This window comes from Brachycentrus maculatus, unplaced genomic scaffold, assembly GCF_059751285.1.
Source record: "Brachycentrus maculatus isolate JH-2025_06_01 unplaced genomic scaffold, ASM5975128v1 h1tg000068l, whole genome shotgun sequence".
NCBI lineage: Eukaryota > Metazoa > Arthropoda > Insecta > Trichoptera > Brachycentridae > Brachycentrus > Brachycentrus maculatus.
Genome location: NW_028280822.1, coordinates 2284637 through 2310000, shown reverse-complemented (window position 1 = coordinate 2310000; position 25364 = coordinate 2284637). Strand labels below are relative to the sequence as shown.

Sequence of the window (25364 nt, the reverse complement as noted above, 5' to 3'; positions counted from 1 at the left end):
TTTACAGGGCTCACGACCGTCATAGGCTTGGTTAAGTGATCACTCAACCAATCTGATGACGGTCGTCAAGCCCTATAAATGCTCAGATTTCCATATGCTTCTTCATCTATGTTGAGATGTCAAAAAAATCATGTGAAACTGAACTGTTTTAGTGGATTTTAAAGTCAATAGTTTCATATCACTTTACCAACATACCGATACATAGTGGCGTGCACAGAGAATGAATTAGGATAGGAAGTAAGGTAAGCAAGGTATTACTTACTAGGGTAGGCAGTAAAGGTAGGTAGTAAGGTAAATTGTTACAACTTAGTATGGTAGAGTAGGTACTAGTTGCGTTTTTATAACGCAACTAGTACCTACTCTTTTTTTTACTACTTTATTTTCACGGGTAAGTTAGGATAGGCACTGCTTTTCTGCCTATATTGAAGGCACTCCCTTGCCGATACATATTAGTGAGGAAGAATATTGTCGTTATGTATGTGCGTATTGTGTAATGACTTTCTTTGTCTCGCCGCAAACGCAGTAGTAACCGCTTTATGTCGTTTTTGAAAATGAATATATAACAATGATATATTATACCTTTGCATTTCAGTTGAAAGGTTCTCCATATCGACGTCGGAGTATTTATTCGTGCCAAGTAATAAAATAAGTAATTTGTTTTGGGCGGTTTGCTTTTTGGTTACATTGGTCAGTCTTGCGGTTTATTTCGTTCCTCGTCACACTGCATAAAGACATACTATCGTTGTTATGAATGTCCAAAGTCTGAAACCTATCTGACGTTTTAATGCGGTACCTTTTTCTGAATTTATGCCATCTCATGTTCGTTCCGTGTTCTGGAATCGCTTATGGGAGCTTTGTTTTGTTGGCTTTCTGTTTATATTTTGGCTTCCATAAAGGTGAGTTGAAACCAATGGATTATTTAACTCTTACAGGAACCAATGATTTAATTTTATCGTGATCGTTCAACTAACGAATAAAATGAATTTTAGAGTAAAAATTTATGACAGCTACAATGTTGGTGGTTGTACGATATTTTAATTGTAACCAAACTTGTTCACAAATCTGGATGTTTTCCAGGAGTTATTTTTACATTAAGACATCTCAACAAAGATGAAGAAGAAGTCTGGCTCTGTAAATACTTATGACCTGTCATAGGCTGTTTTTTTCTCTTTTTCTTTCCCCTTTTGCACCCTGTTTATAAATGCGGGTAAGGGATTCTTAAGCTTTTAATATAATGCTTTCCAGTATGCATTATGTGGGAGAAAAAAAAAACAGGGTAGAGCAGCGTTCAGCCGCTTCACTCCACTACATCTAGCTCCATAGTAAATATTTGTCATAGTTGTTCTACAATTCCCGGCTCCGACGTTTATCCTCCTTCATTGTAGTTTTTCATCTCCATAACTATACTTTCCAGGTAGTCCATGTACAACTTGGTGACGACTCCGCTTCTTAGCATCTCCTGCGGGTTCAGGCAGTCGATGTTGTGAGTATCACACTCCAATTGGAGAATCCACCTTTTTCGCTCAAACATTGGGCAAGATCTCTGTACCTGTTCCACAGACTGAGCAGTGGTGCCATCACATGGGAAGCATGGATCAGGATGAAGCTCGAAACGGTTTGGATAGAGTGTAAATGTATACATGTCCAGTCAACAGTCATGTCCAGTCAGTCATAGGCTGGTTAAGTGATCAACTTACACACGTGCAGCATTCACCATATTCACTTATGTTTGTAAGCCAAACTACTAATTTTTTTGGAACTCCTAGATATTTTGATCAATCTCATGACATTGTATATGTGAACTTTATAAAATTAAACCACTTTGTTTTAACCACTTTTTTATTATTAGTACGCTTTAACCAACCGGTTTCGACAAGAACTTTCTCATCACCAGGGCTTATTAAATTCTAAAATATTAAAATACTCATGGTTAATTACATTCCCTTGCCAAAACTTCCACACACTCCGTACACCATATGAAATAATAATAATAATAATAATAATTTGGATAATTTGTATAGCGCCATTTTCGTAAAATAATACCTCAAGGGCGCTTATAAAGACATAGATAATAATAATAATAATAGGATGATGATGATAATGATATACAAAAAAATAAATGGATTAAAACGTCGTCAATCGGTCTCGGGCCGTCGAGTCTGGAGCGGGGAAAAGATGACAAATTAAAACGCCTTCCTCTTGATCCTATGGGCTGGAAAATGGCCAAGGTGTTGGGCAGGACGCCTTCTTGAGCGATGGTCGTCACGCTGGAGGGCAGCTTGTTGAGCTCCTCGTCATTGTGGATGGCCAACTTCCAACTTCCAGACTAGCACAGTCGGGTTCAACACAGTTCAAACGGGACTTCGCTTTTATCCTCTTTTGACGCCTTTCCGTTATCCGTTGATTGTTTTGTCTCTGAGGTTTTCGTAGTTCGATTTCATCAAATTTAACCGTTTAAGCACACGTTCTAGGATCGTTATTGTCTTTGCACATTTTTATTGCAGTCATTTATTCCCGAGAAGGTAGGGGTTTCAGATGAATACACTATGGTCGTAACGTACCCTTAAGGGACTAACACAAAGCACTTTTTAACGCCCGATGGCCACATGTGTTCATTCGGCACAGATTCTTAGAAATACACTACACCGTTTAGGACCGCATTGCTATATTGAACGACGCAATGATATTCTTGATGCACTTTCATCAGTTAACAGCTAACCTTTGTAAAATTATAACTTTTAACCATTTCAAGTTAACACCAATCACAATATTTATAGATGAGCAAAAAATTGCAGACTTGAGATGTAAATGTTAGGAGAAAATTAAATAAATGATGGAGCGTGGTTCCTCAGCAGCCGCGTCGGGCGCTCGAGGAACCCACACTGCTATGATTTAAAAATAAAATAAGATTTAAAAACTCCTCAATGTTATTTTTATTGTACATGTGAGTTCACAACAGCCATCTATGTTGGATTAAGGAAAGGTTTTATTAAGCAGAGACTCTTTTATTTGTATGCAAGATCCGAACCCCAGATCCTATTTTTCATACTGAGACCGCCTGAAAATATGATTTTCAATTTTGTGTACCTTATAATTAGACCAGTAAATACTCAAAATGTTGTAAATAAAATAAATGGTGAATATTGAACTTGTGGAAAGTGACCATTTAAGGTTTTGAGCCCTGTAAATACCCAGACATCCATCTTCTTCTCCGTCTGTATTGAGATGCCAAAATGTAAACATTTTTATTGTTTTTAAATACTTTCAAAACAGCTTTTTCATTAAAAATAATAACTAAAAGCGTGTTTGATTAACACATCACTGCAAAAACGACAAATAAGGCCTGATAAAATGAACATAACATATAAAAAAATATTAAATGAGTTATATTACGTTGCTCCAAGCCGACATGCCACATTACCACACACATGACAGGCACAGTTGTGCAAACTGAGTAAAAAATAAACAAACCAAGACATTTTCCTACAAAGACACAAAAAAATGGATGTTGGCTAAAAACAACTTAAAAGAAGCGTTGAATCGCAGTGTATATCATAAAGGTTTCTGCCAATATATTTTTTTAAATTACATTAACCATTCATTTTGCCGAAGAAAAAGCAGGCACAAGATGTTTTGAATTAAAGAATTGAATAATTTATAAAGTATGCACACCTATATCGAAATCGATAACAGGTCATAAGCGTTGTAAATGCCCAGACCCCCATATTCTTCTTCTTACGTCGAGATATCAATAAAAAAAATCTCGATATAGGTATGCATGCATTAGAGTTTATTTTATATATTTTTTATTTGACCACTAACATTGTGATTTACCATCTTATAATCAAAATTTAACTATGTTTTAAAACCACTTTGAATATTTATACTGATTTAATAACAAAATTACAATTTAATTTAATTAATAATGACGTCATCTTAATTTTTGACTTATCCCCTATCTCTGATTGGCCGATATGGGTCAGAAGGCAAGTTTCATGAATATAGCGGAATTTGAAATACAAAGCTGTTTTTAAGTATTTTTGGCAGGGTTTTCAGGTAAATAAATATTTTAAACAATTAAACCTACAATTGGCCTTCCGATAGAGTATATATTTTAAAATCTTATAAAACTGGATCTGGTGCATTTTGGAAGTAGGTGACACATGTATAGGTATATATATATATATATATATATATATATATATATATATATATATATATATATATATATATATATATATATATAATTATATATATATATATATAAATATATATATAAATATATATATATATATATATGTATATATATATATATGATATATATATATATATATATATATATATATATATATATATATATATATATATATATATATATATATATATATATATATATATATATATATATATATATATATATATATATATATATATAAATATATATATAAATATATATATATATATATATATATATATATATATATATATATATATATATATATATATATATATATATATATATATATATATATATATATATATATATATATATATATATATATATATGTATATATATATATATATATATATATATATATATATATATATATATATATATATGCATATGTGTGTGTGTGTGTGTGTGTGTATGTATATGTACATACATTACACATTTACCAATAAAGAGAACGGTAGTGCTCTGGGAGCTTACTGGACGCGTGAAATTTCAATTATTTTGCCCGCGTTCTTTCCGAGAATAAGAGGCGAGTGTATAATATTTTTTCATGGAAATGAATTATGTACCTTTGTTGATTTTCGTTGAGCGCATATCGGTACACAATGTTAATCGTGTAGTATAGGGCCAGATATGCTAATAGCTCTCTCCACACCAGCTTGTATACACTACCGCGCCATCTGAAAACAAAAAGATAATTTTTTTATATTCTCAATATTATTAATATTATTTTACTTTTAGTCCATTATTTGATTCAACATCGGTTAAGCAAGTTTCGTCAATATCCAATTCATACTTCGCCCATTCCCTTCAACCTACGAGTATATAAACCAGTAGTTTTGTAAGTTATATTCCTAGTGCATGTTAGGCCTCAGTTCTTAGTGCATATTTGTGCTGCAACCCCTAGTGCATGTTTGTCTTCGGGTCGACCAAAATCGCGTATGTTAAACATTTTGTGTAGTTTTAAGTGTGTAAATAGTGCTATGGTAGTGAAGGGTAGTATTGTTTGCATGCTGTGGTAGTGATTGTCCTGACGAAGAGACGGGTACGTCTCAAAACCGATAGATAGTACTTGAACATTAATAAATATATAAATTACAAATTGATGATAGTAAGGAAGGCAAAGGAAAATGTATGATGGACAGTAGTGATTCTAGATAGTAATGTCTCGTATGAATATAATACTTAAGGCTGAGATCTCGAACGTTCAAATTATAACGCGATCGGTTGCACTAGGGGCTAGACGTCATTACGCGCTTATTATTTTTTTAAAGAATAAACATATTTTGTAATTTGACTTTTTTTAGATAATGTATTGGAAAAAAACATTTTTTTAAATATCTTAACATTCAATAACCCTTTTCTTTTTAACATCTTATGTTTATTTCGATGTGAAAAATATTTTGTACAATACAATACAAAACGGTGTTTTCAGCAATAACAAAAAACAATTAAGTACGTCAAATATTATAGTTTTTGAGAAAATTTAGTTGCTATTTATCGGATATTGGATATTTAATTCATAATATTTTAATAATATATGTAAATATTCTCATCTTGGACCATGTTTCGCATTGATGTGTCGCAATATTTTTTTTTTGAAACTTATCTACGAAATAATAAAAACTATACGAATATTTACAATAGACGATAAACATCTGTTTTATATCAGTGTTCTCCAATTATAGATCTGGTGGTCCATTACAATGGATGGATAACTTGTTAACTACGTAGAGTAGATAACTTTATCATTATTTTTGTACATTCATTTTAATTACATTCGTGTTGTGAGGAACTAAAGACTACAGATTTTAAAAAAACTTTATAACTGTTTTTTTTTCTTTAACCAAATGTAATGTTCAAGTTACTTGCACAAAGCAGTTATTAGTACGCTTTAATTTCACTTTGGAATCGTTGCCCAGAGATGAATCAGTTTATATATGAATGTAAACAATGAAACTTCTGGATGAAACAGATTATCTTTTTTCCAAAAATAATCGACTCGGCATAGATACAAAATTGTTTGAATAATTATTTAATTTCATCCAATAGTAAAAAATGGCGCAGTTTTTTAAATGTTAATTTTTTTGTTTATTTTTGATACCTTATTTAATTTATGTTGCAAAGAGAAACGAGAATAACAAAGCACACTAAACCATTTTGTTTCCGCATAAATTAAATTGTATTAAAACTGCAATATTATTTTTTTTAATATACATTTTACGTGACAAGGTTAATAAATAATAAGCAATAAATTAATTAAAATAAAGTACATATATTGAATACCTAAAAAAAAATCACGGGTTAATTACTTGCACCTCAACACTTTTTCTTTCAACACTGGATGTCATGTTATGCGCATGGTGTAAAAGGAGGTAGACAGTAAGCAAATAGCATTTATTTATTTAAACTGTAGGTACAGAAAACAAATAAATACATTGGCTGGCTTTTGGCTAAAAAGCAATATCTTACAACCAACCAAAAACAGACCAGTGGTATTGATCAAAACGTTTGATACCATATATAGCTGTTTGCAATCAGAGGGCAATCAGACAATAAAACATTAAAAAAACATAAACATAAAAAAACGTAAATTACAAATTGATATTTAAAAAAAAAACATAAATCACAAAAGATGATAATAAGGAGGGCAAAGAAAAAAAAGGAGTTTAGGGAAGCAGGTAGAGGGAAAAACTAAGGAAGGAGGTTTGATGGACGACTAATTTACTAGTTAGTCGATTTTTTATAACGTTGCATACATTTAGTTAAGTTAACTCCGAGAGATATTTTCGTCGCTCAAAATAAACAGTTTTAGTCGTGGTATTTCTGGCATAGTAACCCTAAAAGTCGTGGTACCCGAAGGGTCAATTTAAAATGTATAATCAGATTTGTAAGTATACGAACAATACGTGTACATGAAATTTTGGTGTGTATTACCTTTACACACCAAAATTTGTATCGCGTCGTTAAGGAAAATGCTCCTATGAATCCGTCCCCGTTCAGGCATAAATCGGTAAAAAACATACATGGCGAATTTTCAAATGCCTTGTGTTTTATTTTTCGTCTCGAGTAAAAATGCGTGTGGAGTGGTTAGATCAATATTTATACTTTCCTTTAAATATAAATATGTAGTAGACTGACCGCCACATAACCTTTCCCAAACTAAGACTTAAAAAAATATCTGTGTCATATGTAGGTATGTAAATGTGTTAAATAACGCGTTTTATTGGCTTATCTCTTGGCAAAGAGTTCACAATTTACCTGTCAGTGCGTTTCTAACTCCGAAGTGGCCGTACGATTGTTTGTTTCAAGAAAAATACAGTGACCATCCCTGATTTACTGCATACATGTTTGTTGTTTGTTTTACATTTTAGTACTTTTTTATACTGCATTATTTTTATTATGTCTAAAATATATCAAAAATTTGTATTTCCACTACATATGTTTGATTCATTTTTCTCAATGAGATATTTTCGTATTTTATTAATTTCACTTCATTATTTCTTACTATTTCCTGTTTTTCCTAAATTTACTATGTTTGGTCCATTTTTATTTTTTATGATTTTTATAAAATAAAAATGTACTAGCATGAACTGAAATGATTCATTAAAATGTTTCTTTGCCCTGGATCTTTACTTATATCGTCTACGTTTTTATATTATACTAAACGCATCTCTCAAACTAAAAATCAGACATCTGTTACACTGTTGCTATAGTTTCCTGGTGCCAATTTTAAAATAAAAAATTCGAGTAAACAATGTTTAAAATAAATTATAACATATTAGCATTTTTTCACCATGGTCACTCTATGAGGTTATACAATATGCCGATGTTGATATCATAATTAGCATATCCCTATGTTCACGCCTTCCTTTTCAAAGAAGCTTATAACAAGATCAAAACCTTTATTTTATGAGAAATTTCTGAAACTATTGATGTTGAAATAGTATTTGTCACACAATTATCAACGTCTCGTGTCATGTTAAGGCTAGGCTACAGTTATTTATCAGTCTACCGAGATGTGAATGGGATTATTTCAACCGTTGTCTTTACAAGTTGATCATTATTTTCAACCCTCAACCCTCCTCTGGGAATCGAACCCGGGATTTCCAGCGCTGTAGATAAACACGCTAACCATAACACCACGGAGGCTGACAATTTAGACAATATTATAAATTAATTGTTAAATCGTTAACTTAGTAAATAAACATCACTTAATATAATGTAATTAAAAATATACCCTCACGCCCCACACCCCATCACGCCGCTTCCCTGCAGGGGTAGGCAGAGAGAATAGAACGCCTCACCACTCTGTATTTGCACACATTCTTCGCCTCTTCCACGTTCATGCATCTCCTCTTTTTTTATAGAATATTTACATTTATTTTATTTTATTTTATTCTTTTATTTGTTCAAGAATTGTACAGCTTTTACAGTTACATTAATAAAAAATAAAGCCAATTAAACACTGCCACATTTACGTTATAATAACTATTAAAACGTTAAGAGATATTTTTTTCTTAAAAAGAGTGAGAGTGTGTGTGTGAGTAAAGGAGTAAAAAGGTATACATAAAAAATAGAATTTGCAGGAAGGAAAAGGAAAGGAGAGGAATTAATGAGAGTGTTGTATATACAATATTATTAATTATATTATATTTAGTCATGTTTACTAAGTTAATGGTTTGATAATTATTATTGATATACGGAAAAAACTAAACTAAAGAACAAGATTCAAGGTTCTTGGAACGAGTTTTACGAAATGTTGCAGAAAGAATGTTGTTTCGGTTTTTTTTCATCTTCATGGAGAGATCCGTTTAAAGGTGTCTGGCGTTGTTCGACAGGTGATACACGAGTCGGGTTGCATAACTTTTGCGTTTAGTTGGCTCGGAATAATTACACCAAGCACTTGAATCGTATGACTGATCACCGTATACCATCGTGAGATTTGCGATCAAGATAATGCTGTCTAATTATTGTTTATTGAAATAAGAGTTATATGTGTGTATTTATGTACAAACACATACAAACACATACACACACACACACACATATATATATATTTATATATATATATATATATATATATATATATATATATATATATATATATATATATATATATATGTTTATATAAATATATATATGTGTATATATATATATATATATATATATATATATATATATATATATATATATATATATATATATATATATATATATATATATATATACAGCCTATATATATATATATATATTCAGCCTTCCGCTTCAGGTACCAGTCCAGGGTAATATTGAATAAATATTAGAGTGAAAAAATCACTTATATTTATTTGACCCCCCCTGGGAATCGAACCCGGGACCTCCAGAACGGTAGCCGAGCGTGCTGACCATTACACTATGGAGGCGGACAAAATCCATGTTGTTATCGACGGCATTAGTATATCTGATGATGTCGGCAAAGACGAAACCCGTTCACTGGACAAATAAAGTAAAAGTAGATAAAATAAAATAATAATGCTAATTATACGAAATAAAAAGACACAGGTACACAGTAACATATATTTTTTTGATATTTGCATCATATGTATGCATTAGTTAAATATTATTTGGCAAATATCACTTCCCAAAATACACTTTTGATTGATATCTTTAAATGTGATGGGAAAATAGAAATCTGGGTATAAACAAGGCTTACGATCCGTTATCGGCTGGTTTTACATTATTTATACACTTGTGTAACGTTTATTATTCTGCATTATTCAACGCATGCGTCGCTTTGATTTCTGGTTATAAATTTATAGTTAGTTGTATTCCAACTAGCATATAAAACGGTGGTGGTAAAAAGAACATGATGTATACAAGTCAGCCGACGGCAGGTCGTTAGTCCTGTAAATACCCTCGCATTCATATTCGCTTATCGAACAAATTTACTCTGTCTCTCGTTTATTAAATGGTGTTTTAAACTTTTTTCGTAATATGTATTTTTTAAAATTTATACTCGGTTTGTTTAAGGCCATGTATTTATAAAATCGCATATTTGTTTTCACTAAATCCAGGCAACATTTTACGTAAATGAATGATTTCTTAATAAACGTTTTTTCGTGAAATTAGTTGTTTTCCGAAAATAATTATATTGTTTTGAAAACAAAAGAGTGACTCAAAAGTAAGGAATTAAAAAAAGTACATTTATAAAAATATTTCTTCTAATAAACAAAAGAGTATCCAATAAAAATTATTTAACAAAAAAATCGAGTGTAAGGACACGTCTAGCCATGAGTGCGGTTCTGCGCATTTTGATTTGAACGCTTGTGATCTGAAGGACGCAGACCCCCAGACAGAACTTCAAAAAGGTGAAAAGATAGCTGGGAATCAACATCCCAAGAGCGACAAGCGGATTCACAAAAAGATGATTAGGATCTAAAAAAAAAGAAGAAGAGATCTGGGCCTTAAATCTCTTTTGCCAAATACCCTATCTTGAATGTCATATCACTATCTAACCACTGTCGACGTTCTACCAAAAGAGAATGCACTTTTTCGAATTGACGTCCAAAGCCGCATTGTATTTCAAATATTTGCATTGATGAGTGTGCTCATAGCACGGAGTTAAAAACAAATAAATATTGTGTGATGACTAACTATTGGAAAGTAAAGAAACTCTGCCTAGGTAACTTCAACTGAGACTAACCTAATCTCACGCGACCCAATGACCTATCGCTGTTTTTTTCGTTAAATATTTCCAAAATTATATTATTTATTGATTCGGCATTAACATTGTGGAATGACATGTTGATTTATTTAAAATTCAACACTTGTATAATAGCACTTATTAAGTTTTATTTCATTACATACTAGTTTCGAAAACTACAGCTGTTTTCATCGACAGGTGATTGTTTTAACAATTATCGTTATAACAATCGTTAAGTCGCAACTCGATTTTCTCTAAACGCATTTTTTTTCTTAATACACCATTTATGCATAAACAAAATAAGTTTTTGTTCGAAATAATTGCATACATTACATAAGTACATGTATATGGTTTTGAAAAGAAAACAGTTATTGAAAGGTTAGGAGCATTTAATTTTTTTTTAAACGCGAGTGAAGAGACGTGTGACCTCTCCGGTGGTCGGCCGATGATTGCATTCTGTGTTTGCGTTGTATCCCCTTAATATCCCACCGAATATGGTCGCTGCTGTCCTGTCTATATGGAAATGAGGGTCGCTGAACCACATACTCGTAATTCGGTTCAGCTGACACTTCTTTGTTTTGCTTTAAAAGTTGTACGAACATTAAGAAGGAAAAAAATCAATATTCTGTTTATCAATGCAGTGATTCATGTAACTTTGATGTAAATTTGATTATCAACAGGACCTGAGTTCTGTCAGCCTCCGTAGTGTAATGTTCAGCATGCTCGGCTACCGTTTTGGAGGTCCCGGGTTCAATTCCCAGGGGGGACAAATAAATATTAGTGATTTTTTTCAATTTAATATTTATTCAATACTATCCTGGAATTGGTACCTGAAGCGGAGGGCTGATCACATTTCCTTCATGTGTAAACGATCAAGATAACACTGCGTTTATATGATGCAGTGCCCTATGCACCATTTGGGTGCGGATAAGGGTTTGAAGAAGATCTATCGTAGGCTGGTTGTGACGACATTAAACATTATAACATTCTACGCACAATTGAATCATACTGTTAATATTTCTGTTTGAATGTGATTTTCTTATGAATACAAAAAAAAAATCATTTAACCATCTTCATGCGTTTAAAGGTAAATAAATTTACATTTTAAATTAATGATCAATAATTCCTTTTTTTTGCATTGTCATACTAAGTCGTGTTAGAAGGAAGTTGAGTGTATACATACGAGTATTCTTAAGGCCCTGTATTCGATAAATCGCAACTTTCTCCAAATCCAGGTAACATTTTACGTACCTAATTGATATTTTTCTCAAAACACCGTTTTTGCATTGAATAAATAAGTTTTGAAAGGCAAAGACTCAATGAAAGGGTAGAAAAAAATACTAAAACATTTCCTCTCTATAAAGTCTAAAAAACAAAAGAAATATCCAAAATACATTCTTTAAAAAATTAAGCGCCAGCACACGACCAGCCCTGCGTGCGGCTAAACGCATTCTGTTTTAAACGCTCGAGACAAGATTGAGATCTGGACCTTTAATGTTCGTGATTCGTACATCCTTAATGGAAAACTTACATATAAATATATACATAAAACTTATATATATATATATATATATATATATATATATATATATATATATATATATATATATAAATGTAGAAAAAGTTTGATAAAAAATAACATAAACTTCTTCTCTCTGGTATCAACATATTATATTATTAGCACAATTGCACTTGGAAACATTACTGAAGCATATTAACATACATATGTAGAATTAGGTGAATGGATATTTCATAAAAGGCTATGCACTGACGGGTTGCATAATGCTAGTGTAGCGATCGTTGTATTTATAATACAGTACGACTGAAGAATAATGATTTTCGTATTTTCAAACAATGATGCTGATTTTAGTCACAAATTAAACCAAATCATAAAATAACTAACCGTCTACATAAAATAGTCATTTCTCTAAAAAACGTGTTCGTGTAATTCGATTTTTCTTGCCCTAACCACACCAAATGCTGTAAAGGGCCCGAATTGATGCAATCGAAAGTTGATTATATTAAGGAAGGTGTCCAGTTATACGCTTGAGATACCAGTCCAAAGTAATCTACAAATATGAATAAAAATGCTGAAGTTTGTTTATTAGTGATATATAATTTTGTTAAGCTATTATTCAACGATTGATTTAAAATTAAAAACATCGTTGCATTAGAATACGCGCGTGTTTTTATATACAACTTTGATAGGTCCTTTTTTTAAATACCCCTTTTACCCCAATGGCAGCTCCACCTGTTGAACGTAACAGCCATATACTATTTTTTTTTTCATGACGGACAGCGTGCTTTTTGAAATTGCTGTCACATTACTTTTTCACGCATTTTCAATGTTTTCGATTGCATTCTTATTTTATATTGTAGAATTGTGATATTTGCATTGCTTTGCAAGCATTGTGAAATTAAACATACTAGAAATGAGTGCTTTCTATTTTCTTTATTTTCCATATAGTCAAACTGTGCTACATCAACGAGTGTCCGTGTACAGCTTGCATAAAATAAATATAATGGTAAAAAAATTACACCCATGGGAATCGAACCCGGGACCTCCAGAATGGTAGTGAAACGCGTTAACCACTACAGTATGGAAGCGGACAATAATAATACTATACGCGCCCTAAAAGTGAAACTTTTCGATCGTACGTTTAAATGTAGGTTTATGAGCGTAGCATCTTGCATGACAAATGAATGCTTTCATTTTTGATGTTTTGAAAATGAATAGGAGAAAGGACGAAACATTATCACTTGTTGTTTTGAAATGCCCTTATTTATTTACTCGTATAACAACAAATTACATAAAATAATTTTTATTTTCAGAACTGAAAATATTACATGCGAAAAATTACAATGAGAATTATTACTAATAATTTACAATAATAATTTTGGTTTAGAGATTTGTAAAACTCTATTTTAATTTATATATTAAATATTTCAGTCAAACACTGATTTTTGGGTGTTATAATTTGTGTTTTTTTAAATAAAATACAATTATGTTTTGAATATTGAAAGCATTAACTTTGTGGATGATATTGATATATTATTTTAAGAAATAAAAAGACTTTGTTTTTTGATCCACTCACATTTTTATTAACCAACTAGTTTCGGCAATAACCTGTTGCCCTCTTCAGGGTTTAAATTCATTCAGTCATAATATTAAACCCTGATGAGGGCAACAGGTTGATGCCGAAAGTAGTTGGTTACTAAAAATATGAGTGGATTAAAAAACAAAGTCTTCTCAAAATAATATAAGCAATTTTGTAGACTATAAAAATCAGTATTTGATTTGAATATTTAGTATTAAATTTAGTAATTTTAGATTTAGATTAGAACTCATTAAGTTTCATTTTCGTAAAAAAAAAAGTATTTCAAGGACGCTTATTTATACGATGATGGTGATATGATGATGATAACAGCCGATAACAAATAAAACATCATCATTGGATCTAGAGGCGTAGAGTAGGTGAAGTCTCTGAGTGAAAAAAGAGCAGCCAACGTTTCATTACGCCTTCTTCTCAGTGTTCTTGGACAAAATGCCTCCCCGAGCGAGGGTCACGCTGGAGAGCAGCTTGCTGAGATCCTCGTCCTTTAGGCCAACTCCATATAGTGGTCGACGATCCTGGTATTCATGTTCTCCTGGTGGCATTGCCGGTCGACTCCAACACATAGTTAGGTACTCTATAAAGGAGGCGAGGTACTCGGGACTCACCGACCCTCTCGACGCACTTACCCTTTCTAAGCAGCCTGTGGAAACAGCCGAAATGGAAATTGTAAACAGCCACGGTTTGAACGTGACTTTGCCTCCCTTTTGTATAAGCTATATATCAATTATTATATAATTTTGACTTGTTCAAATACTTGTTAACAAATCTGAATCTCGAATTATAGGAATTATTTATCGAATTATCTCACCAATAGATATCTCTCGTGAAAATTCCAGTGATTATTGTACAATGTTTCGAAATTGGATCATATATATAGAACTTCCGAGAATTTGAGAGATGTGGTTCTCAATCATGGGTTGAATTGGTGAACGTTACACGTGTTAAGCCTTGTAAATCTTTAGACTTCCTTATTCTTCTTCATAAATGTTGAGATGTCAATTATTATAAGCAAAATAGAGGAATATTTCTCTACGGTGTAGAATCTTGGCTTCTTTGACCTTCTCAAAAACAGAAGATGGATACATTCGAAATGGAGTACTGGCGAGGCACATTGCAAACCCCATGCACATCAAAGTGAACAAAAGTATCAAAGTTGGATATCGAAGACTCTCTAACATTTGTTCTCGGCAAATTCAACAATATTTTGAATTGAATAGCGATGTCGGCTTAATCCTCGCTTTCTTCCCCTATCCACATGATAATTCTTCTTCTTCTTCATCCTGGCTCCATCCCAACTTATCGTCTTTGTAGACTTTTGGGATCAGATCTCCTCGTCCTCAGGGTGTAGGTCCTTCTGTCATGGGTAACGTCACCTTGACCATGCCTTCGAATCATGTTTTCTTTCTGCAGTATCCATGAATTCTTTGGTATTCCTCTAGATGTCTTTCGATGGAAAATCCATGGCAATTTTCTGGTTCATAATAGATCATATGATCAATATGATCCCCTATTCACATGTTTCATGATAGGGAAAGATAAAGAAAGCTGACAAGTGTAAGGATGAAGAGAGATTACGTTTCTCAAGCATGAGGGGAACTGCCAAGAAGAAACAAATGTTTAAAATAGGCAAAAAGAGCGCTCATTACCAAATAAACAGTACATATAAAAAGAAAACAACATAAAGTGCCACAAATTCTAAGTCGTAAAATAAAGGAATGATAATATTTCATTGATTGATGCCTGAATATTAATAGGGCTTACGACCTGTTATTAGGTTGTATAAGCAAGTATTTTATGCACTGGGTATCATCTACAATTCCACCCGTAATTGAAAATTACATTATTTTTTAATAGATTTATATTATCCACTGACACTTCGTGATGGAATTGTATTTTTAATTTATTATTAGATTAAAACCAATATTTTTAGCTTTTCCACTTTTTGAAGTGCTATTTTTAACTTTTTCACCAGTCTGATGATGTCGGTAACGACGAAACCCGGTCGCTGGTCAAATAAAAAAGTGGAAAAGCTAAAAATATTGGTTTTAATCTAATAATAAATTGAAAATTACATTGCTCAAATTTTAACATTTGTTCAGAATAAATTTCATAGGGGACGTCTATGGGTGAAATTAGTAGAACTATGTTTTAATAGATCTAAAACTCCGAATTACAGTATTTCATATACCGGTATTTGAAAATGTCTAAAAAACACATTTTTAATTTTGCTATATTATTTACACCATTTGCTAGAACAATTCGGGGAAATACTTCAAAACGATTATCTACATTTTTTATTATTATTGAACGTCGCAGGTTGTTTTTTTGCAATATTCGAAACTTATTTGGTCACAGTTGATACACAATAAGTTTTAATCCCATTAACCTTCGCGTGATGCAGTGTTTGATGGAAATCCCGACAGTCCACAGTGTGGGATGGTCACAACAAAAGAATTGACAAAAGTGTAGATCCGGGAAGTACAACTTACAGTGTACCGAAGTACAGTATGTACCAGTCATATTATGTGCTACACGATGTTATAAAATAAACGTCGTTTCCGCATGCTTTTTAATTCGGTAAAAAATGTATCAAAATAGATTCGAAAGGTATCGATAGCGCGAACGGGTAAAGATAGTTTATTTATAGTCTGAGATAGTTTACTGAAATTTCATGGTGGAACTGCATTTTATTACAATAAATGAACAACAGACTATAGATTTCATTATTTATATTCTTTGACAATGTACTGAGTTTAGAAATAATCGTCATTGTCGAATCCTCTGACACTGTTGGTTAAATTTAAATTCATAGCAAAGAAAATAAAATATATGTGTTCCTTTTGGGTTAAAAGGGTTATATCTTTGTAATCTACATGTAGTAATGGAACCATTTTAAGCATACAGGATCTATGGTAACTGTTTAAAAAATAATTGACTTGCAATTATTTTCTTTATCTAACCCTCTTTCGCACCCAATGGTGCATAAGAAACTGCATAAATTTGCTGTGATTTAAGTTGATCGTTATTTATATGAAGGAAGGAAGGGATCAGTCTTGCGCTTCAAATATATGTCCAGGGTAGTATCAAATAAATATTATAGAGTGAATATATTATAGAGTGAATACAATATTTATTTTGACTCCCCCTTGGAATCGAATCGTAACATCCTGCACATAGCCCCCAAATGCGGTAACTAGCACACTATGGAGATTTTAAAACTATTGTAGTTAACGATCCTTTTTATTTAAAACTTTATTTTTTATATGTCTTACCAATGACATATCTAAATATTTTAGAAATACATACATCATATTTTATATCATCATATTTGATTTAATTTACCCAATTTGTAAACAATTATTTAAAAATTATGCTATCGTTAACATCGAGTTTTACTTCACCGTGTTTTAGTTGACAATTTACGCGTTTTATTACATTAGTAATTATGTCCATAGCCATTTATTGTACACAATTGTTTAAGATAATGAAAATCAAATATTGCTCTATCAAAATATTAAATGATTTTGATGTCCGAATCTGATTTTTTTACAGAGTTTAAAATACTGAGGTTCGGATTTTGCCCACCGAAATATAACATAAAACTCCCTTTTGGGGCGTTTGTTAATTTTAAACATAATTGATTAAGAAAATAAAAATATTAAATAACCGCTTACTAAATATTGACGTGACGAATTAACGTTCCTCGATCACACTTCATTTAAGTGGTCTACACGTATCACGTAAATATGTACATTCTAAATCGTTTAAATTTGGAATATTAAACGGAGCCATCGTGTTGTATAATATTGAACGATTAAGATGACCACTATTACTTGGGAGAATAAAAGAGGTGTCGGAAGACCCCAAGAGAGATCGTCCGACGACATAGTCGCTGTGGGAGGTAAAAACTGGCTGCAAGCAGCAATTAACCGGATGAAATGGAAAGAAGGGGAAGAGGCCTATATCCAGCAGTGGAGGACAGAGGGCTCACGAAGAAGAGGAAGAACGACATTAGAATGTAAACGTAATAGGTTGTTGAGCGTACGTAAGTCAGCTTTGCATAAATGGTCTAAATACGTTAATTCACCATATATCTGATTCATATTCTCGGCTTCTCCAATACGATACATTCAGCGCATATTATATTATGGTATTGTCAAGCCGCAGAGTTCGGTGAACCGACCGTTTCGTAAGCAGAATTCATATACATTAAGCCCATTGGTTACCGAGCCAAACTATTATGAGATACCCAATAATGATTTCCGCATAACGAAATTGATATATTTGCTTCCTTATTACCGTTGAAACTTTCTGATTTTGATCTCAATGCCATTGCGAACTGCCGACTGCAACTGCAATCACACTATTAAACTCGTGGTAAAATTCATACATGGCACATGCCAAGATGTGCGACGAACACCCTAATTGTAAAATATAATAGAACAAGCCGATTGATTCTTTATCCTGAGATATCCAGAGAAGTTGGCATTCTGTTAAGGGGATATAAGCTAACACAGAATTCATTCCACCGAAGATCAACGGAGAGGTCACAAATCTGTTCACGCTCCAGGCCTTGTAGCCAATTTTTAAATAGGCTACAAGGCCTCGAAGTTTACTACTTACTCCATAATGAGTTCCAAATTCTCGTACTATATGTATGTATGTATGTATGCAGGGGCGTGCATTCCATGTAGGCAGAAAAGCAGTGCCTATCCTAACGCAACCAGTACCAACCTACCTTACTAAGTAGTACCTAGCTTACCTTACTACCTACCTCTACGGCCTACCCTAATTATGTATATACTACTACTACTACTACTACTACCATCACGCCGTTTCCCCGCAGGGGTAGGCAGAGAGGATGGAACGCCACACTCTTCTGTCCTGACATACACTCCTAGCCTCCTTCACATCCATACATCTAGTCATACATGCCCTCCGATTACGCAGACTTTTGACACCGCCAGATTTTAGGTTCTGATTGATCTGATCGTGCCAAGTCTTTTTCGGTCGTCCACGTTCTGTTTTCCCTCTCACATTCGCCACATATATTTTCTTAGTCATTCTCTCGCTATCCATTCGCTCCACATGTCCATACCACCGCAAAGAGCTCTTTCTAATCTTTTCAATTATTCCTCGTTCAGCCTTACATTCCTTTCTTATATCATCGTTTTTAATTCTGTCATACAATGATTTTCCACACATTCGTCTGAGGGAGCGCATATATATATATATATATATATATATATATTTATATATGTATATATATATATATATATATATATATATATATATATATATATATATATATATATATATATATATACATACATATATATGACATCAAAGGGTTGATCGTTATGAACACTTTCCATAGTAATGTACTCGTGTTGAGTTTTTGAACGAAGTTTTAATTTGATTGTATTACACACATACGACGCAATTTATATAACTACATGAACATTTGAAATTAAAACGTTTCCTTATCAAGTCAATACTCGTTTTCTATTGTAAAAAGCGTCACGAAGCAAAGAGTGCTTTCGTAATTATTTTGGAATATTGATTGACTTTTTTTATGAATCTGTTGTGAGCGTGTGTGACCCTAGAAAAGAGCCTAAAATGTTCTTATTGTGTTTTTATTAAGTTAATTTCATCTTCGGCGGCGATTCAATATCCATAATTGGACATTAATATTATTATTATTAAACCATATCCGCTCCCTAGGTCGAGCATATGGAGTCCACAAACTGTCTCCAGGCTTTTCTGTCGGCTGCCAGCTCCCTTGCATCCTCCAAAGTCAGATCCGCGTCCCGAAGTTCTGACGAGATGTGCCGACGAACTATCAGCAGTGGTCGTTCTGGGCCGCGCGAACCTGATGCCTTTTAAAAGAGGCAAGCTTGATTAAGGCACTCAGGAGGCATGCGGAGTAGATGTCAAGCCAACTGAATCGTCTTTTCTTGACGACAGTTGCTGCGTCCTACGCCTAATCTTATCTTATTATTGGACAATAATTGAGTGTGAAATTTCAAGGACGCGTAACGTTTATTAGGCACATTTTGTTACATGAGAGATATAATGAAATGTGCTGAACTGTAAAAGCCACGAAGTTAATGTTAAAAAAATGTTATTTTTTGACATCTCATCAAGGATGAAGAAGAATATGGAAGTCTGGGCATTTACGAGGCTGACGACCAGCGTAAGAGTGTAGTCGCAAACATAGAATTCAGTATGCAACCGGCTACGCGAGGAGCCAGACGTGTCTCCGGGCACCTTTTTTTAAAAAAAAATGTATTGGAATTAGATTTTTTTTCAATACGAAAATGGTGTTTTAAGAAAAAATATCAATTACGATAAAATTTAACTGAATAAACATTTTTTTGAAAGCGGTCAAATAAGGAGTCGAAATAATCGGCGTGTATGTATGAGGAGATACATGAACGCGGAAGAGGCGAATAATGTTACCAAAGACAGAGTGGTGTGGCGTTCTATTCTCTCTGCCTACGAAGCGGAATGATGATAAGTTAGTAAGTTAATTCTTTTTTGGCATCTCGATATAGATAAAGAAAAATATGGAAGTTTGGGCATTTACGTACGACCGTATTCCATATTCTTCTTCATCTATGTTGAGATGTCAAAAAATAATATGATAAATAACTCCTATAATTGGAGATAATCCAGATAAGTGAACAAGTATTTGGACACACTCAAAATGTTGTTAGTTTTTTTTTTAATTACCTAACATCCAAGTGACTCTGAAATCTAGCTACGGCTTATGCAACACCGTTTATCATGTCCCTACTCAGGCTTCAACTTTATAAGTTTCATAGCCTATGCCTACTTGTGAGTGCATTTACTCTTTATGTTTAAAGTTACTATAATTTCATGTAATTCATGTGTGAAAATTCTAGGCAAAAACACTCGCTTTAGTTAGTTTGTAAGTTTTACCTGGGGTTAAAGTAAATTAAGTTAAGGGCTATCGATTATCCCGCCTACGCAATTCAGATAATCATCCGATTATAATCGATCATTTGCTTGCGGTTACGGTTGGAGTGTCAGTTGCAGTAGCGTTTCGTGCTACGGTTGTTTGGATTGCACTTTTACTAATAGCTACGGTTGCGGTTATGGTTGTTACTGCCGTCGAATAGTGGCTTGGGTTGCGGTTTACGTCGCGGATGCGGTTCTCATTCGAAATCGGATACGCGAACGGATACGGTCACAAATATGAATGGTTTCAATTGGGCCTTGGACAGTGATGATGTTCGATCAGATTTAAATATAAAAATAAAATACTAGTATTTATTAAAGGCCAATATTTTGCTTAGAAACAGACTCGCACAGATATTATATTTATTTTACTTAACCGTTTTACTGCTGAGTAGTTTTTCACATATTATGCCAATATTGCGGAATAATTTTAGAGGAAAAATAATCTTTCAATTAAGTGTGTAAAAAATTGAATACATTTTCATCAAATATACAGATATATTCGTAATTCTTTCGGTTTTGTGTAGGGAACATATCGCTCACTCCTTTCAACAACGTCATATTTAAAAAATCGTCAATTTTCAGTTGTGCATGTTTTCGAAATGCTTAGAAAATGTACTATATCCCAGCAAAAGCGGCATATTTTTTACTCAATATTTACCCGCTTCAGGGCAGAAAGTGTTGTTTTTTTTATTTTGAAGAAAATGTACTGTTTTATTATTTTTTTAAATAAACTAAATATTTTTCAAATGGAGAAAAAACATTCAGGTTTTACCTAAAAAGATCTGTTGCACAGTAAAAAGTTCAATAAGTGGCTTGATATTTATTTTTAATACATTTCATTATATTTTTAAACTTTAAAAACGTTCTCCTGAAAAATCAAGTTTTTTGATTTATGACGTTGTTGAAAGGAGTGAGCGATATAAAACTACTCAAATAAAAGATGGAAAATATGAAAAATGGAAAAAATTAGGTCGGAAGGAAGTTGCATGAAAGTATCGGTATCAAGACCGTCCAAAGGAATAGAATCATCTTCGGAAGATTCATTCTCACTACAAATACGCATTCTTCGATTTGTAAACATTCTGATTTCATCCTGACTAAAAGAAACATTTTGCAAGTTCCACAGCAGATCAAAAGAAGAGTTCGGAAAAGTGGCGATTTACCCAAAAATCTTCATTTCCGTTTTTTTTTTTTATTTAGGAAATGTTTCTTAAGCATATTTAAAAATCGATACAAAAAATAATACGACTACAGTATTGTTTCCTTAAGTTCATACTTCAAAAACGATTTTTTCAGAAGTCTCATCAAATCAAACAAATATTCATTTTTAGAGGGAAAATTGGTAAAAAAATTGTTGGATTTTGGCAATATTTTCACTGTGAATAATATTTTTTCCATCTACATGTTATCTCTGGGAGTCATCTACCGGGGATCGGCTATCGTCATGGCTATTCGGATATGGCATTCACTCTCCCCTAGTGATTCTTTACTTTTATCAATCTTTTTATCCTTAGAAAACATACTTCTTGTTTATACGAAATCATCAACCTGTACCTAAATTCCCTTATTACCGTTATTTCATACTCAGATCTACATTCTTCTCTTTCAAAACCATACCGTTAGATTTGTCAACATTAATCAACAAATCGCTTTCCTTGCTCACATTATGCTTTGCCGCTGGCCTCAATTATTCTTATTACGATGTTTTACACAAAATATCAGTAAATTAGTTTAAGGATTTGATAAAATAGCAACAACCCCATAGGTGTGTAATTTTATGCTAATTCATATAATGTTCTCTTCAGTAAAATTATAATACTATACGACAAGTTTATTTATTAATATATAATCATTACATCGAAGGTTTGAGTTCACCATTCGTTGAAATATTAAATTACTTCACGAGAACTTACTCAGGTCATTATGCAGGATAATTACACTTAAGAAGTACTTTCAACCAGTTACTATCAGAAATAAATTATCCTATAAATTCCATCTAAATGAACCGCAAAGCAATAACGGTCGATTTGCGTCAAACTCAGTTCCATGGCGTACGATAAATCAGTGCTGTCTCGTTGGCACGAACCCGGCATGGTGTTGTAACTCCGACCACCACTAACCTGTTTGGACGATTGGTTGAAGAATACAACGAGGCTATTTCTGTTACAGGCCGGTTCAATTCCGCCCGTGGCCACAACCTAAGCAGCGTTATTACGAAGCTAAGACCCGATTTTTTTATTATTATTACTGATCAAATCTAAATTACAAGGTGCTGACGACGAGATAAAAGTATCAGAGTTATTTATTCCAATCATCTTCTTCTGGTCTTACAGAAGACATACACTTTGCTATGAAGCGACATTCGCGAATCAACCAAAAACAGAGCAGTGATAGTGGCACGTTTTGTACCTTATTAAGCATTTTACAAGTAGAAGGCAGATAGTGCTTGCACTCAAATATTTGTGAGAAATTGCCGTATGACTGATTGTGTTATTACAATGCAGTATTTTTCTAGAACCTATCCATTCTCACTGGTGAATAGGGCACTCCGTCAGAACGACGCGGTATTAACTCAATGATTACACGAAAGCAGGGTTGTTTCTTATGAGCTACAGGTTTTTGTATCTAGGAGTGGAATAAAAATGACGTAAGTGAGAGAGCTTTAGGTTGAAGAACATAACATAACTGCTATTTTGCAAAGCACAAGGAGAAAGAATGGGGGAAGAATGATGTAAATTGACGAAAAAAGGAATTCACAGGGTGCATGATTAGGTAACAAGTGGAGGGATTATTGATAATTATTATGAATCAATTTATGTCGATAAATGAAGAAGAAGAATACAGAGGTTTGGGTTTTTACAGCGCTTGCTTGTTATTGTCTGGTTTTAAGTGATCACTTTGAGTAGTGTGGTTGTCAATCATGGGTAGAATGATACTTGTTACACATCTATAAAATGAACACTTAACCAGCCTATGACAGGTGATAAGCCATGTAAATACCCAGATTTACATATTCTTCTTCGTCTATGTTGAGTTGTCAACAATTAATATTGATATTATTTTACAGAACTTGCCGATTTTCCTTTTTGTTTTGACAGCAGTTCTCAGTCGCTCGAACATTAGAACATAAATACGCACTGCAAGACAATGACATTTTAATTACTTGTTTAAATTATAAGACACAAATAGGGCGTTTGTGCACTGTACGGAATTTTACCGTCCGGTACTTCAGTTAGCTTTTTAAAACGATGATTGGCTTGGATTGGCTTGTGCTTTTGTCCATCTTTCTTCGGATCGGAGCTCTTGATCGGTGCGTGAACACGTTGCGCGTAAATTTGACCACGCTAAACTGTCGTAGTCGCTTTTATTTTTCAAAATTGGACTGCCGGGCGGTGAAATTCCGGGTAGTGCACAAGCGGCTGTAGTCTCCTAATTGTCCCTACCTGCCTAAATTATGAATCGAAATAGTTCAATATTTTTCCAGCTTGCTAGAATTTTACGTCATATTACAGTGCATTGTGAATGCCTGGCACGAACAATAATTCATTACTTATAGATGACTCGATTATTTGATTATTACAAGATACACTAGTGGAATACACGGAAGAGGTTCAAGGCTAATTTTGTTAATACATCATTATGAATTTTTCATCTGCGTAATACATTTATTATACGCAAGGAAATGTCGTTATCGTGTTATCTCTTGCACTAATAACACAACCATTTGGTAATCCTGTTCTAACATAGTAACATAATTGAATCTCGTGTTTAAAATAATATTTAAAGCATCTTTAAAAATGCATTATTTTAAATTATCTCGTACAATTTTTTTTTTGTGCATTGGCGGGTATTTGGATGAGAAGCAAAATCTTCCAACCAACCTAAAAGTTTGAGCTTTGTATAGCCGTTTGTAATTAGAGGGCAGATAGAGCTTGTATGTAAGTATCAACAGCAAAATGTATGAATTACAATTAAGGTCCAATATATGATAAATCGCAGCTTAATTTTCTTTAAACCCAGGTAACATTTTAGTTGAATTTTTAGTTTAGAGCAGTTTTAGTTGAATTTTTAATTTAGAACACCGTTTTTGTAATTAAAATAATAGGTTTTTCTTAGAAATAAATATATGGTTTTACTTAGTAGTTTTTTAGGTTTTTCTTGAAAGTCATCAGAGATTGTGCATTTTCCATACAAAGGGGTAATTTATTCCGTAGACCGACCGATTGGATATTGCTGGAATGAATGAATAACGATGTGATTGGGCAAGGAATGGAAAGTGTTTTCTCCTGAGAAGACCAAAGTGATAGCCCAAGATCTGAAAGGTATATAAAAATTACAACGA

The 25364-nt window shown here is 33.0% G+C and overlaps 1 protein-coding gene across 1 annotated transcript in view; it reads right to left on the bottom strand.

The window, feature by feature from the left end:
* The window catches only part of Best2 (bestrophin 2), an 86859-nt gene that overhangs the window by 49939 nt on the left and 11556 nt on the right, over positions 1–25364 (bottom strand). The window contains exon 2 of the mRNA XM_088256882.1: positions 4804–4914. Within this exon, the coding sequence (XP_088113008.1) occupies positions 4804–4914 (111 nt within the window). The remainder of the gene's footprint in view (positions 1–4803; positions 4915–25364) is intronic.